The sequence below is a fragment of the Marmota marmota genome, unplaced genomic scaffold (assembly GCF_001458135.2).
Source record: "Marmota marmota marmota unplaced genomic scaffold, marMar, whole genome shotgun sequence".
In the NCBI taxonomy this organism is placed as follows: Eukaryota; Metazoa; Chordata; class Mammalia; order Rodentia; family Sciuridae; genus Marmota; species Marmota marmota.
Genome location: NW_025999977.1, coordinates 1460478 through 1477897, shown reverse-complemented (window position 1 = coordinate 1477897; position 17420 = coordinate 1460478). Strand labels below are relative to the sequence as shown.

Here is a 17420-nt window from a genome sequence, read left to right as displayed (position 1 = left end):
GCTTAAAAAAAAAAAAAAGAGAGACTGAAAGTTCCTGGCAATTTCTCTTCTATTCCACATGCTGCCAAGGTCACCAGGAGGTGAGGCTGAACTCTCCATTTAGCCTTTTTGCTTTTTCTTCCCCTTTCTCCTCCCTCCACCTACGTACATACTGATATGGTTTTATAGTCCATACCTCAATAGCATTATCACCTGGATTTTTATCTGACCTGTGGTCAGGGGAAGCAGGAAAGGAAACTGGATGTGAGTCTGGGTGTGGCAAGGTCCTTCTGCCTTATCAGGGAGGTAAGATAGTGAATCTACCTGGTGTGCTTCTGGCTGTGAAGTACAGTGAGGTGAGCCAAGGTGCTAGGGGGTCAGTAAGAGTTCACCTTGGATAAGTGCCCAATGTTTGCGGGACTTAGTTCATCGACTTTTCTAATTTGCAAAGATGTATTTCCTCTTGGGTTTCTTCCTCCCTGTCATTTAGGCAAAAGAATCCAGTATGTAGCCTGTTTGGTGTATACAGGAAACATCCCCTTCCTGAATTAAATCCAATTATGGTAATTCATTCAGAAAATCCTCGGGATCACTGGCATAAGGTAAACTGCAGTGGATGGAGGAGCTGGGCATTTAGTAAAGGGGACCATCTGTCAAGGATACCTGGTGCTTTCCTCACCATCGCACTGACCCGCACCTGAACCTCCCCGACATCATCTCACAAACCACTTAACCTTGGTATGCCTTGTTTTCCTGTCCTATAAAATGGCAGTCCATGCTATTTATTTCTAAAATTGCCTCTGTTACCTGCTTAGAGAGCCCCAGAGAGCAGAACAACTAAGTCTTAGTGACAGGAAAAGAAACACAAGGTCAAATTTTAAGAGTTGTGCTTCTGGATTTTGGGACCCAGCTTTGGCTGACAGGGGGAGAATGGACTGGCTTGAATAGGATGCCAGGGACATTGTTCTTTGAGGCTAATTTTTGACAGGCTTGTCCATTTCTTGGGTCCTACTAGAGAATGATCAAAAGTATAAACCAGTTGGAAGTCCTAATTCCCACCTATTAAGGTCTTAGTCAAAAGCACTGCAGAACACTAAGGAAAAGTGTTCATTTTCGGAAACTCAAATTGGATTGAAGAGAAAGTAAAGGATGAAACTGAAGACTCTACTTTCTTAGTTTCAGTCAAACTGCCCTTAGAGCTCTCTGATCTGATTTGAAATCTAGGCAATAATCATTTCCACTCAAACTCCAAGGGTTTCTCAAATCGGGGTTCCCCATGGTCAAGACTCAGTTCAAAGTACTCAGTTCTCTGCTCAAATACCCAGGGTGTGTACCCAGGCCCCTCCACAAGTAGTTCAGAAAGCAGGACACATAGGAACATGAAATTCTTTAATTTCTAAGCATCTCTCTCACAGAAAATCACTTGGCTTTCTTTATATTCCATTAAAAAAATGATGTTTCTTCTTTTGTTTGTTCATTCAATCAGCAGACCTTTATTGAATAGCTGCCGTGTGCCAGGAATGGAGAAGAGGATATGAAAACAGTAAGACAACAGTGTCTATCTTACTTCCCAGCCAAGCAGCAGAGACAGGAAAATGAACACAGTAGAGTATGACATTCTGTGACAGAGCTTTCCATAAGGTGTTAAAGAGGTATAGTGTCCAGTCCCTGCCTGGGAAGGTCAGGGAAAGGTTCCTAGGAAACATCTGATCTAAATTTTAAAAATTGAGTAAATGTTTGCCAGAGGACAAAGGACGTCTCTAAAAGGAAGAAATTTGCTATGTTATGTTCAGGGAAAGGTAACAAATTTGGTGTGGCTACACCTTGTGAATGACAGGAAATGCAGCTGGAAAGACAGGCAGGGCCTGGCCCGAGAAGGTACCTAACAAACAGGTCCTTGTACACAAGTGCTTAGGACCTTCCCTGAAGGTGACAGGAAGACCCTGTCACCTTTGATTTGTTGGGATATGTTCTTTCTATACACTGGTCTTCACTCTCTCAAAAGTTTAAACTAAGTAGGCAAAGATGAGGGTGAGTATTCTGACTACTAGAGTAACAGTTAAAATCGCAGCCTCCTGGATTTCTTGCTTTCGTGGAGTCCTTTGGTGAATCTGCCTACAGCATGTAGTATCTCCTGAGGAGGATACTTGAAGAGTTGGAGTCTGCTTTTCATGTGAGGTGTTACGAGTTGTAAGCAGGAGAATGATCAGATTTTACTTTAGGAAGGTCACTTTGGCAGTGGTGTAGGTAGAGTGTATACTATGAAAAAGCAGTGGGTACATGGAGACAAATATGGAAAACAATGCTGATAAAGCTTCTGATAGGTGCTAATATTAATGTGATAACCTACGTAAGCTCTGTCATATACCTGCCATTGTTACATGTGTTAGAGGATAACATAAGAGTTCAGAGTCTCAGAGGAATGAGACGTTGTGCTCCACTTGTGTACTAAATGCCAAAATGCATTGGACTGTAAAATTAATTAATTAATTAATTTTTTAAAAAAAGAGTTCAGAGTCTGGAATGAAATGAAGCAGGAAGGTTTCATAGACAAGACAGGCAGGAACAGAGAAACAACTGATGTTAGGTTAGGTAGAGTATCTCAGAGTGTAGAGCATCAAATAAAACGTGATGCTTTTAACAGCTGGGCATGTCTGTAAGTGAAGACTATTAGACTGATGAAATAAGAAAGGAAATAGTTACCTGAGGTCCCACACATTTGCACAGGTATTCCAAGTTAACAAGAAATGTAGCATAGAAGTGCACCAAAATTTAAATGGGATCCCAAAGTGGAACTGGACCAGCTTGTTTCTGAGAACACTGATCTGATATGACCAAGCCTGTACATTTACTGATTTGGAGTCTAGTCTGTGTCTAAGTTTGTGCATTTGATTGAGATAAAATAGACTAGGAAAATACAAAGCATTTTTTTTCCCAAAAGAAATAGATTTCTCTGGTCTGTTAGCAATGTCAAAATTTAATCACCAACCAAGTGATATGGCATTGACTTGCTAAGGAGCCTGGGTTATTGGTTTATTCCTTCACAGGATATATGTGAAGGTTCTTCTTCATTTAAGTGTATCTTGAGGGATACAAGAGTATGTTAACAGAGACTGCTGTGCTGCTAAAGGAGGCGATGGGAAGGCAAAGACTTGCTGCATGTGTCCCAACCGAAACCTCTTTTGAAATAGGAAAACCTCGATGTTATTTATACACACAATGCTTAAACTAGGCAGAGATGTGAATAATTAGATCATTCCAATCCTATGAATAGAGTCATTTACTCAGTAATAAAACCCATTTTAGATTATTCTTCTTTGTTTATTAGACCAACAGGAGCATTCACTCTAGCCAGGCTGTCAAAAGCACAAAGTGAAACTAAACAGTTTGTTTAGTCTAACAATAGTTGTTCTCAGCCAAAACAAGGAGGGACCCAAAATTTTTGCTTTTATAAAATATGACTTTACCATGGAATGATATTACATAATTAGAGGAAGAGATGTGATGTTAGAGGCAGCAGAATAATGCAGAGTTCTTTTTTTATTCAGAGTGACAAAACATGAGATAGTTCCCCCCCCCCAGTCTAAATCAGTGACAAGATGTCATAAGTGACTCTGGTAATAAACTGTTTATGGCATTCCCTTAACCTAGTACTCACCTGATAACTACAGCACCATTATTCAACTTAGTTGATTATATAAGGCAGTAAACCGAATGCTTCCTTTAAAATAATATTTTATGGACAAGACAGAGTTAAAGTTTATCTGAAATCCATTCATTCTACACCATAAATGACCTCACCATCACCTCTTGTCTTTAACAATGCTAAGTTAACTGCTGTACAGTTTTACCTGCCTCATTTTGAATGGTTCCATAAAGTTGTTCAACCCAGGTATCAATGGACCACTTAGAGTTAAGCAACATTTCATAGCTCTCAGCTGGTAATTACAATGTTTTCCTAAACATGTAGCTGCTATGTGATTTCCAAACTGCAATAATCTGAGGCCAGTATCAGGCCTGGAAACCTCTCTTCACTTTAGGAATCAGTTCAGGAAGTGGCCAAGTAAAGTCATTTTTCTTGGCAGTTTTAACAAATGTTATGCTTCACAAAGACATGGATGGTCAAAACTCATTTTTTTTTCTGATTAGTGCTGCTCAATTAATCCGAAACTCTCTTGCAATCGGCACTAAAAGAGATATAATCTTCTTTCTAAAAGTACAATTGGCTCCGGACATATCCTGATTTCACCTGTTCAGGTCTCTGGGTATTCAATAAAGCAAGTTCAGCCGCTGTGCCAAGAGGCCACACAGAGTTCAAGGTAACACCTCACAGCCATCAGCAGGTTAATTATAATTTCATTTTCAAACACACCGACTGCATGCTTGTTTCAACTCCAAATGACCTTACCTGCTTAATTTTTTTTGAGGGGGGGTCTACATGGAGTAAATTTCTGTCAGCAAAGCTGAAAGGCCACTCAGAGTTCATGGTAACAATTCATATTTTTAACAGGTTGCCCAGACCTAAATCCTCACCTTCAAACATTCCAGAGAGAGCACTTAGTAGCTATGAGGGAAGTAGGGATGCAGAAGGTAGAGGGTTGGGGGATAAGAGGAGGGTGGAAAAGGGAAGGAGAGATACATACAACTCTTGACTGCTGGAGTGTTGAGGGGTTTAGTGCCAATGACTAGGTTAAAGAGTTGCTTCTGGCTGATGGGGAAGGGCCTGCACTTTGGTGATGGAGTCTTAGAGGAGTTTCTAGATACTTGAGACTATATCACTGCCAGAAACCAAACTGGCTCAAAAGCGGCCTCATATTGCATTTGAAGTGACCCACAATAACAGAGGCTTAATTCTACATGGAAGGCAACTGGGACAAAAGCTGACTTCCTTCTGCTTTCTCAGTGAGTGGGAACAGAACAGGAATTTCTCAGATAGGTGGTTTCTGCAGACAAGGACTCTTTCTTTTATCAATTAGGAAGAAAGAGCCCAGTTAACATCAATGAGAAGAGTCATTTCAGATGTTGATTTTTCTCATCCTCTGCTGCCTATACTGTATCTTGTTAGAGTCTGTAAACAAGTCAGGATGGCGCCTGGCAAATGTTAGAGTCTGTAAACAAGTCTGGATGGCGCCTGGCATTTTGCCAGAGGGAGTGGTTTGTGAAGTAACGCTAGCGAGCCATTAAGTGTGGAGATTCCTTATTGGTTGACTGATGTATTTAGTTTATGCTAATTAAGATAAGCTGTGCAAAATGTATAAATACCTCTGTTGTCCAACAATAAACGGCTCCCACTCCTGCTGTATCAACGTACACAAGTCGTTCATCACCCCCTGGTTATTTTGCTGCAGCCGGACTGCGGCAGTATCTCATGACAGAATGACAAGTTCTGTGGGAATGCTCTCCGGGACCAAAAGACCCTCTTTCCCACTAAAAATCTCAACCCCCCAAACAGGTGGCCCCAAGGCTTTTGCTCAGGAATGATTCCTGCAGAATTCATCACTACTTGTTACAGAAATCTCATTCTCCATCTCACAATGCTTAGCTAATTTTTGTTTTAATTTAATTTTTTTTCCAAATAATGTAAATGACTCAACTGTTTATAGTACTAAATTGTTCATGTTGTAAGTTGACTTGAAGAAAATGAAAATAAATATAGACCCAACTAGTATGTTTCATCCCTGGCCATCAATGCATCTTACAATAGTTATTAGCAGAATGAGACCATGCCTTAAGTTGCTTAGAAGTCTTCCCTGGCCCTTGGAGGACGCCCTGGCAGGGCTGCATCTGCTCTCTCACCATCTGATCTGTCTTGTCAATCCTTTCTGACAAAATGAAAATTTCTACAATGTTCACTCATTCCTTCTTCAGAGGATCCTGTTCTTAGCAAACAAGTGGGTGTGTAACAATCCTTTTCACTCTCAAATCTTAACCACAGATTATCTCAATACTGCTTTTCAAATCAGGGAGATAGTTTCTGGCTGCTACAGATCACAAAGCATCTAGCTGGGTGCCCCACATGTAAAATCTAAATGTTTTGCTATTGTTGTATAATCTGGTGATGTGAATTTTTATAGTTGCAGAGCCTATTTTCTTCCCAAAAATGAATTTTATGAAGAAGCCCAGTATATTAAATACAGAATATCAATGATGTTTAGGCAGATTTTGAATGAACCACCTAGAGATCTATTAGCTCAGCCATTTTACCTGTCCCTGTACCCCCTACTTCTACTACTGCATAGAATTACACCCAAAGGAGTTCAATAGAACCACGAGCTCCCATTCAGCATAGTCTCAAAGGAAGTGAGAACGATATGTTGGTTACTAATCAGACAGAAGGTATTTGTAAGTGGCAAACCAAATTTCTAAACTTCTTTAACTCAGAATAATATGACTAATCATGTCAGGACATTTTTTTTCATTAAATCATCATCTCTTGGGTTTGGGATACAGCTCTGGAAGAGTGTTTGCCCCACTTGTTCAAGATGCTGGGTTGGGTCCCCAGCTGTAAAACAAAAACAAAAGCAAAAGACAAACATGCCTTGAAGGCAGGAGCTTTGGTTTGTTTATATTCTCCCAAGATACCTAGTTCATTCTAAGTGTTCAATAAATGTCTGTTAAACTCAATACACACACTACCTTTTGGTCCCGGAGATTGGGAAAAAAACTTACTTTCGTGCAGAGTTTGTCCTTTTAAGGGAGTAGGAATGAAATCGCCTTCTTGTCTTCACTCCTCATTCACCCAGAAATTCTTAGTCATCACAAGGATCACAGGAGACTGTTCATCAGTCAGACTCCATTCATCACAGGACACTCCACCTGACCTTCAACAAGGTGACAACCTCCAAGCATCTCAACTTTCCTTAATGAGAAATGTAGAATGACAATTGAAAGCTGAGGCCTTCTATAGAGCTTATTTGATCTCAACTTTCCCAACTATAAATGGCAACAATTAAACTAATCATTTTATTTGTGGTGCATTCAAAAGGAGATAGTGAGTGTTAAACTAAGACAAGGAAAGAATTTAGTTTGCCTTTCATTTTAGGTGACTTGCTCCTTCTCAGGCAACAATCAACCAGGTATTTACTTGCATCCTTTGGGGTCCTAAAAAGAGCGCTGAACTTGAAGTCAGATCCTTGAGCCCAAAGTTAGGAATGATGGCTCATATGACATTGCTCAAGAGCACCTCGAGTATCTGTTTGTCATCTGTTAAGTGGAATAATAATTGCTACCCCACAAGATAATTTTTCAAATAAGAGAGGTATGATTTTTGAAAATATCTAGTAGTATTCCCAGGGCACATTTGATTCGGTAACCTGTGGGAAACCACAGGTATATAAATGGCTCAAAGGGCAAATACAAAAGAAATGACTTTGCAAGTCAACTGCCATAATTTAAAAGCCAAGGCAATTTGTGTTTTAATACTCACAAGGCTCATGAGTACAAACTCAGTTCTAGGGAACTAAAGTTGTGGACTGGGTGTGGAAGAAATCCAGGGCTCTGGATGTGTTCTAGAATAAACCTGAGGGTATTTCAAATTATTCAGAACACTAGGAAGATTGAAGGCAAAACCAGAGCCACTTTGGATTTATAGGGCAAGCATACTATGACACATTTTTATGTTTCTTTATCTGTGAACTGTCTAATAATACCCATTGTCTTTAGCCCATGACAACAAAAGGACTTTCATTCTATCATATATCTTTGCCTTCACTATCTCTTCCCTCTCACTCTTTCTCCCACCTCTTCTTCTGTTCTTGAATCAGCTCCGAACTGGAGCTGGAACAGAGAGTGGATATTCTCTGAAGTGAAGTGTCCTATGGACACAGGCTTATTTCCCAGGGCTAAAATCTGTTCTTTTATTACTCTGCCAGGCTTTTTGGAAGCTACAGTTACAAAATCACATTTGAGTTTCCCCTTAGGGATAATCTGTCCTAATCTTTAAACTTAAAATTTGAACAACTAGGGTAAGAGACCAGATCAATTAAAAAATCTGGACCTTGGTCCACACGAAAATTGTGTAAGGGTCCAAATGTTTAAGAACTGCATTTTGTAAGTGATAAAATATGGTTGGGAACTCCTGAGGCTTTGAAGTGTTAAAGGTGGTAATGGCATCATTCAGAATTTCTATTTCAAGTCAAGAAACAGACTTTTGGGTATGATGGAGAAACTTGAAGCAAACCAACACTCTGCCAAGAGCAATTAGAAAAGTCATAAAGGAAAATTTAAAATATAAAAATAAAGCTGTTTGAAAGCATCAGAGAGCTGCTGAGACATCTAGGGCTGGAGGAGACAAAATCTGGAAGAAAAATAAAGCTTATTGAAATAAATTTTAATATCTGCACACCATATATTTTTGGTAGTAGAAAGGAGGCAAAGAAGTTAGAGAAATTTTGGCAAACTCATAGGGTTGGTGAAATAAAAAGTGGAGTTTGATACCAAAGAATTAAGAATTTAAATGATCAAGACTGCAGAAGAGAGGACTAAGAACAGCCTACCGGCATGTACTGTTGCTAAGGTGTAGTGATCAGGGGCAAGAAGCCAAGCAGAATGGCTGAAAAGCACAGAAGAGTTTTCAGCAAATCCTTTGCTAGGGATATAAAAATTAGAGTCCACGACCCACCTACAGAAGGAGCTTTGCTTAAATGCCCTAGGCTCCAGGTGGAACAAACAGAGTGACACCTATAACAAAGGGTATAAAGAAAGTAGCCTGAAACTTATACAGACTACTTTATTACCACAAGACTGTAAAGTTCATGAATGCAACCTGCCAAAAGGCAGGATGAGGGCTGGGGATGTAGCTCAGTGGAAGAGCACTTGCCTAGCATGTGTAAGGCAGTGGATTTAATCCTTAGTACCACATAAAAATAAATAAGTAAAATAAAGGTATTGTGTCCATCTACAACTAAAAAAAATTTTTTTTTAAAGGAAGGATGAGTCTATGTAGAGGTAAATATCATCATCCAGGGCTACAATAATTTTTCATGCATAATGGCTGAAATTCTTTAAAAAATAATCAAATTTCCCAAGAACAGAAATAAGAGAAAACCGACAACAGAGATAGTCCTATTGGTAAACAAAATCAGAAACAGACTTTAAAACAACTGTGACTAATATGTTCAATTAGAGAACAAAAGGCAGAATTTCACATATAACAGAATCTTAAAAAAATAAATTCTAGCCTTGAAAGATATAATAGCTAATACTAAGGACACAGCAGAAGGATTTATGAGCAGAATTGATACAGTTAAAGGGAATATTAGTAAACGGGAATCCTGATAAACAAAAAATATTTTGACTAAAGCCAAGGCCTAGATTGAGGAGAAAAAGGATCAAATATATGGGGCATAGTGTCTATTTGGAGTGCTATGGAGGAGATAGAGAATGGGGAAAAATAAAATTTGAAGTCAGAATATCTTAAGATGTCAGTAAATAGAATAATTACTTTCTCTCTTTAAATATGTTCTTCTTATGGTCCTCTTAGTACAGAGTAAGGAGCAGCAGTCAATGCAATCCAGAGGACTGCTCATGATTCAGTCATTTGGTTGGTATTCCACCCAGGTGGAAAACAGGTGCTCTGGTTTGTCTCTGTGTGTGTGTGTGTGTGTGTGTGTGTATGCGCGTGCAAGCGCGCGTGTGCACTTAATCATTATAAATTTTGTAAATATTTTCACTGTTACTCACTGTGATGGTTAATTTTATATGTCAACTTGATTGTGCCATAGGATGGGTGTGTTGTAAGGGTGTTTCTGGATGAATTTAACATTTTAATCTGTAGATTAGTAAAGTTGACCTGCTTCCCTAATGTGGGTGGGCCTCATCCAATCAGATGAAGGCCTCAATAGGTCAAAATGTATCAGTTTTTATTTACCTGCAGACTCAAATTTGAACTACATCTTTGGCTCTCCTGGGCCTCTAGCTTACCAACCCCATAGCTTGAGACTTGTCAGTCTCTATAATCATGTGACACAATTCCTTATAAATCTGTTTAGGTCTCTCTCTCTCTCTCTCTCTCTCTCTCTCTCTCTCACACACACACACACACACACACACATACACATTGTATAAGTATATACACACAATATAGCTACACACATATGTATGTAAGTATATATATACATATACACACAATATATGTGTGTGTATATATATACACACACACATACACGTATAATCACATATAGCATATTGTCTCTGCTTCTCTGGAGAATCATGAGCAATAATACACTAATATATTGCTAAGTTTTTGCTCACAGACTATTTAATAAAGGCAGAACATAAAAGAATATAAAACCTACAAAAAATCTTAAAAAACAAAATGAAGAGTAATAAAAATTATAATTTTTCTAATAAGTCTGAAAGATGATCTTCAACAAAATTGTAATGACATTCACTGATTGAAATCCTTATACCATACATAAAATTATTCTCAGTCTTAAAAATAGGGAATAGGAAATTTGTTTATATTCAATATGACTTTTTATTCATTAGGATATAACATTACTCATATTGAAGTGTTACTTTTAAAGAAATATTTCCACTTCCGAGCATGAAATTTTTTATGTAGAAACAAAATGTGCAAATTTTAAAAAGTAAATATCTGTCAACATTCATAAATGAAAAATTTAAACAACAAGTTATATAGGTTGATATGGTTCTCTGGATTGGTATTTTAATACACACTGGATCTTCAAATAATTTGATAAGACATAGATGGATTAGTTAATAAGTTTTGCTTTCTTTTATATATAGTTTAAAATTATGTGTACTTTTTATATGGGAAAAGGTGAAGTGTTTTAATTGATATATTGAAAATCAAATCAAAATTAAGTTTATAATCCTTAAAAATTTGCAACATTCAAAATTTTCTTTAATTTGCTTCTTTATCTTATGCTATGAAAAAAATGGCACTACTTTAAAGTTTTGGAGGAGGTAATTATAAGATCATATTCACTATAAATTCCACAACTCACAAGTGTTTGAAAATGCTTAATTAAAGCTATATCCCAGATCTTACAAATAAGGAAACTGAGCCCCAGAGCAGTTGGGCAATTGGACCTATGGCACATTTTGAGTTAGTAGCAGATGGAGGATACACATTCAAGCCTCCTGATTATTGATCCAGTATTCTTTGCACCATGGCACATCTGTCCTTTCTAGCATCATGGGTCATGTTCTTGGCTCCACAACTGATTTTCAATATGGCACAAAAGGAACCCGGTCAACTCCAGCTATTAAAGAATGCCATGTCTGACTGAGAAATTCTCAAATGGAAAGATTCTACATTCTCCTCTATCTTCAATAGATGTGGCTTTCACCAGCTAATGTCTGAAAACATCTTTGGATAATTTTCAGCACAGAAACGATAAATCAGGGATGTCAGTGGCTGAGAGAAGTGAGCTTATCCAATTTTCATAAACAAAAACTTCAATGATAGCCGCTTTCAGGTTTGGATATAATTTTCTAACTGATGTCTTCACTGTGGTGTGCCTTGGCTGTCTTCCACTCACTGGCCAATCTGGTAAAATGTGATTTTTGTTGATACCACATCAGTGTGAAAAACTGATCGAGTAGAGAAGAATTCTGCAGTCTCACTCGGGAGAACTGGAGTCATGTCACCATGCGCAGGCAATCAGGCAAAGACAAGGCCCATCCCTGAGAGTACTGTTGCCCTGCTTCTGGTTTAAATTGGCAACTGATTAGTAGCTCGTGAAACTTCTCACTAAAAGACCTATAAAAACTCAGAAAATAAGAAAAACTCAACAATGATGAAATCTGAAGTGGATGGTTAACTACTGCCAGAATCCAGAAGGATTTTCACACTAACAAGAGTGGAAAAGAATTGAGAATCACAATCAAGAGTTCGTACAGACACAGCCACCAGTTTTCTCCACTCCTATCCCTGCCTGAGAAACCAGGCTCTATAACAGTGTTTCCTGATTGAGGGAAATCTTCTGATAACCCAGATGCCTTGGCTTCATTTTTAGAGACCATGATTCAATACATCTGTGGTGGTGGTGGTGGTGGTGGTAGAATCGAGAAGAATGTGAGCTGGGGGGCGGGGAGATATGTGTGTGTACATGTGTGTATGTATTTATTTCTTCAAGTCAATCTGATCTACCAGGTATGATAATGATGGTCCATACTAATCTGCAAATTTGGATAGTTGTCTATTATGTAGTTGCTGCCTGTTTTAGTGTAATTTTTTATTTTGAAATGAACTCACAAAAAGTTGCAAAAAAAGAGTTGAGTTTCTGTATACCCTTCAACCAGCTTACCCCCAATGATAATAGCTTATACAATTATAGGGTATTATCAAAACTTGTTAGCTAACATTGGTACAGTACGGTGAATTCAGGAACAGATTTTATTTGAATTTTATCAGTTTTTATATGTACTGTGTGTGTATGTGTGTGTGTCCTGATTAGGTTCTATAGAATTTCTTCATTCATGTAGCCATCACCCAGAATACAAAACTACTGAAATCACCTAAAGAAACTTCTTTAACTTCCTAATAGTCACAATTTACTATCCTCTTTCCCCAATCCTAACCTCTGGAGCCACTGATCTGGTCTCTATCATCACCATAGTTTTGTCACTTACAGAACATTATATAAGTGGAACCACATAACATAAAACTCTTTGAGATTGGCCTTTTCCCCATTCACTCAGTATAATTCCTTGAGAGCCATCAAAGCTTTTCTGCATATCAGCACTGTGGTCCTTTTTATTTGCTGCATAGTATTCCATTGTATAGATGGACCACAGTTTGTTTATCTTTTCAAAATCTGGAGTACATTTGGATTATTTCCAATATTTGCCTATTACGTATAAAACTGTAAAGACAATTCATGTATATAGCTTTTTATGTAAATGTAAGTTGTTATTTCTCTAGGACATATGTTGGTTTGTAAGATAAGTATATAATTAATTTTAGAGGAAGCTGACAACCTGTTTCCAGAAGACAGTACCATTTTATATACCCACTAGCATCATACATATAAGAGATCCAGTTGCTCTATATCCCCACCAGCCAGTTAGCTTATCAGTTGCTGTTTTCTGAGGTGCACAAAGCTGAATATCCTTTTTTCTCACCTTCTATTGAGTACTTAAGCTTTTTATAATATGCACAAAGATATGAGGTGATGCAATCCATTTCAATAAGGGTACAGATTAGATGATGCCAGGAAGAGGATATGTTGGGGCAATAGTTTTCTCTATTTATTCTACTGGTGAATAACAGAAAAAGGGACAATGAAGATAGGCTTATGATAAACATAAAACAATAATGTTACATTTCTCATTCAATGAATTATAATAGGTGAGATATCCAGATGGGAATTGTGTTCTAATTGAGTATCTGAAATGGGCTGTCCACACTCAAGAATGGAGTTAACAGGTATATGGTTTTTAAAATTGTAAGTATGACATTGGATCTTTATAAGGAATAAATATATGCTAAGATGTGACATTCAACATTTGTGCTCATTCTCTAGGCTTGTAGAGAATACCATCGTGCTGACTCCTCACTTGGATACAAGAGATAAAAGAGCATGAACATTTTGTGTGTGATATTTCTGGAGACACTATACGGCAAACAAACACAAGTAAACAAGATCTACAGTGAACCACCCATCCTGTCTGTTGCAATACACAATGTATTTGAATATTCATTTCATGATGAGTAATAGGGAGAAAAAAACTGTTATGGAAAAATATTCTAGGTTGAAAGAGACTCTTATCCAAAGTTCCAAAGGAAAACATATTTCTGAAAAAGACTTATATTGAAACCAAAAGGAAATTAAAAAATAAAACTGCTTTGCATTCACAATAGAATGCAAGGAAGCAAAAGTCTATATAATAAATCATGATAAGGAAGATTGTGAAGACAATAAAAAACAAGCAGTAGCAGAATTTCAGAAAACATTAGAGTCAGTAATGATCATGACTTCAGTAACTCAACAGTACAAAGTACAAATCTGAATAACTTTCAAAAAGTTATATGAGATTTAAAAAAAAGATAAGTAGAAAGAAAAGAGTTTGAATCAAGAGACAAGACTCAAGAATTAAATAAACAATTATTTATTGCTTTTCCATCCAAAATTAATACTTATTATAGTTATTCTACGTTTTGTTTCTCAATTTGATTCTTCACAACAAAAGCAGACCTTCTACAATTTGATAGAGCTGCTTAGCTCTAAAATTTTCACCAATGTGACTTTAATTTCAAGGCATTCAGTACCAGAAAGGCACATGTTGAGATCAGGCAACAATCACCTCCACTTGTCTTTCTTTCCTCAGAAACATTAGTATATTCTGTTGCTCTTAACCAAATTTATTTTCTTTTCACATATATAGGGATGAATTCAAAGGCTAAGACAACAACCTCCAGAGGGTATTTATATGTTTTCCATTATGACAAGCTTGAATGATCTTGTTTGATAAAAAATTCAATAATGTAGTTTTCAATAAAGTTAAATGAAGCTGAACTTCAATCTGAACTAAAAATCAATATACTAACTCCTAACGTGCTCACCAATGGCATTGCTATAGACTCTCTTCTCTTTAAATTGCATTAGCTTTAATGGTTTTGTCTTATGTCTTTTAAGGAAGACATAAGAACAACATTTCAGAATTACTTTTTGATATCTAGATTATTTTCTTTCCATATTTTATATAACACTTTTAATAGAAACACTTAATCTATTTACATTTATTAAAATGAATATGTTCGGTCTTGTGTTACCTGTTTATACTTTTGTTTTTCTTTGTTGTTTCCTTAGCTTTTGCTCATTGACTTTCTCTGACATTGTTTTTAGCTAATGATTTAGAAGGTATGCAAATGGTTTCAAATCAATGTCTTTTTCAGTGCTGGGGATCAAACCCAAGGCCTTGCCATCAGCTACCACTGAACTAATGCTCCCAGCCCTCAATTCAATTTTTAATATATGAATGTATACAATTATTAGGGTCAAGAATAAAGAGGATCTATTTAGTCCACACTTCTTCTCATCTCCTGATTGGATTGGTATAATTAGTTCTTAATCTTTAAGAGTTTAAAAAATGTATACGTATAAAGAATCTTAACTTTTTAAATATTAAAAATGTGTCTTACAAAAAAAACTCAGACTTCAACATGCTTTATAAATTTTAATTCTATCAGTTCTTTTACACACTATATTCTTTTATTAAAAGAATATATATATTTATGTGTACATATGTATATATCAATTTGTTTCTATTGCCTAAGAACATGAACAACTTGATTATAGACTTTCTTCTCGTAAAAGTTTATAAATGTTTTAATTTTCTTTCATTTAGCCATAGAGCAAAGAGTGTCAATTTTTTTTTTCTGTAAAGGGCCAGAGAGTTTTAGGCTTTGCAACCTATACATTAATTCTCTATTACAAGGATTCAACTTTGCCATTGTAGAGCAAAGGCTGCTACAGGTTACAAACCAATAAATGGGCACACTGTGTTCTCCTAAAGCTTTATTTATAAAAAGAAGCAGCAGGCCATAGTTTGCTGACCCCTGCAGTAGAGAAAAGGCTGGGGCTTGTCTGATGAGTTAAATCTTTCTCCAATGTTAGATAACACTATATAAAATGAAAGGCACTCTCTACTCTGATATTCCTCTTCTAAGAGAATGGGCTGTACAGCTGATACTAAATCATTACTGATTATGATTAAAATAAGAAAAAGTAAAACTAGCATTTCAAACAATATTGTAAAATCAGAAAGACCTAAATGTTTTCTCACTGAAGAACACTACCTCTTTAATCTCCACTTAATTTCTATTGATACACTTATTCTATCAAGTAGAAAGTTTGGGTTTTCTATAATATAAAAGCAATCCTAAGAGTTTGTCCTCTGTCTCATGGGGCTTTGGTGAATGTAGCAACAATGGGGGCTACTTGCACGTGAATCTCCAAAGTTCTATAATGCTCTGAGTGTGACAAACCCAGACTGGGTCACAGAATGAAGTGTAAGAACTTCACTCTTGTCTGCTTCCTGAACTTGACTAGAGAAGGAAGACAGATCTGAGAGCATCTTACATTGTCATGATATGGACGAAGTCTTCATTGATTCTAATGGGCAGGCTTCTCGTCCACTAAATTGGAATCATAAGAAGTATTAGCAGACGTGCATCTTCCAGGTGGTAGGAGAAGAAAGGGGGAGGAGATAAGATTTGATTATCAGAGAAGTAAATTTAGGGACTCTAATAAATCCAAAGATGTAGCATAATCTAGTAGGAACAGTTTTCATCACAACTACAGGGTACAGCCAGGACAAACCTATGAGTTTAAATTCACCATTTAAAATGGGAACACAGAAACACTCTTGAGTTTCAGAGAGAAATCCCTCGTTTATCTCTTTCTGTATCTCTCCTAAATTGATTCCCAGAATAAATATCCGTGTTAGGCATTAAAAGTTTTTTTTTTCTGTTTTAATTACAGGGACTGAAAAAAAAAGATACCTTCTAGAAAAGGTTAGTTAGGTTTGTTGAGAGAATAAATACTCACAGATGTATCTATCAATATATTTGAGGATGTTTCTAAGATCTATGTCATAAAAATGTAATCCCATAATCCTTAATCTATTTACCAAGAGAAAAAGGAAGGCTAGGTTAAGGAGCTAGATGAAAAGACATGCAAATAAATACCTAAACTCAACTTTTATATGGAATATTTACTAAAATACCTGAAATTAAGACTACCAAAGCATAGAGAGAAAAAAAATTCACCAGAAATTCAAACAATGCCTTAAGCCACAAGGTTTAAGAGATGGTACACAGTTCTAATGAGGCTAATGAAAGCTGAGATATTTGAACCTTGAGAAGGAAAGGCTGAGAAGAAAATTTTCTTAGTACGTGCCCTCATTTCTGTATATATGGTGGTATGAGTGTCCATTTCCAATCATGACTTAAAAAAGTATAATGCAATAATGGTTTTAAATGGTTTGTTGGTTCAACCAAGGTCAGTATAATGAGAATGAGACTTCCACTGAAGGCTTGATAACACTGGAATGAAACTACTAGAAGACTGCAGAATCTCCTTCCTCAAATACAGTGAAGACCATTTTTTCTTCTCTAACAGAGTGCCAACCTAATACAGGTGAGCTTTAGTAGGACCTGGAGAAAAAGAATGCCTTTGCTTTGTCACTTCTGCAAGTCCACGTAACCAAAACACAGTCTGATTTACTGACTTGTTTCATATAAACATCTAATGGTAATAGTATTCCAATGATGACTGCCTGGTTGATCACTATAGGTGATAACTTCTGCAGGAGGGAAATAAGCCCAGCTTTAAACATATATTGGCATAGTTTGCATTGAAGATATCCTCTCATTTATATACGCTACAACTGCTCAGTAGGCATGCTTCAAATTTCCTTTTATTCCAGTCTTTGAAGCATGTAGAGAAGAGGAAGAACTAGGGATATTT

The 17420-nt window shown here is 36.8% G+C and overlaps 1 protein-coding gene across 9 annotated transcripts in view; it reads right to left on the bottom strand.

The window, feature by feature from the left end:
- Exoc6b (exocyst complex component 6B) overlaps positions 1-17420 on the bottom strand; it is a 586101-nt gene that overhangs the window by 76109 nt on the left and 492572 nt on the right. The window contains exon 22 of one of the 9 annotated variants that reach the window (XM_048804121.1): positions 5288-6838. The exons of the other annotated variants lie outside the window; for them this stretch is intronic. Within the exon in view, the coding sequence (XP_048660078.1) occupies positions 6830-6838 (9 nt within the window). The 3' untranslated portion in view covers positions 5288-6829. Of the gene's footprint in view, positions 1-5287; positions 6839-17420 lie in introns of those variants that run through there. 9 annotated transcript variants of the gene reach the window in all.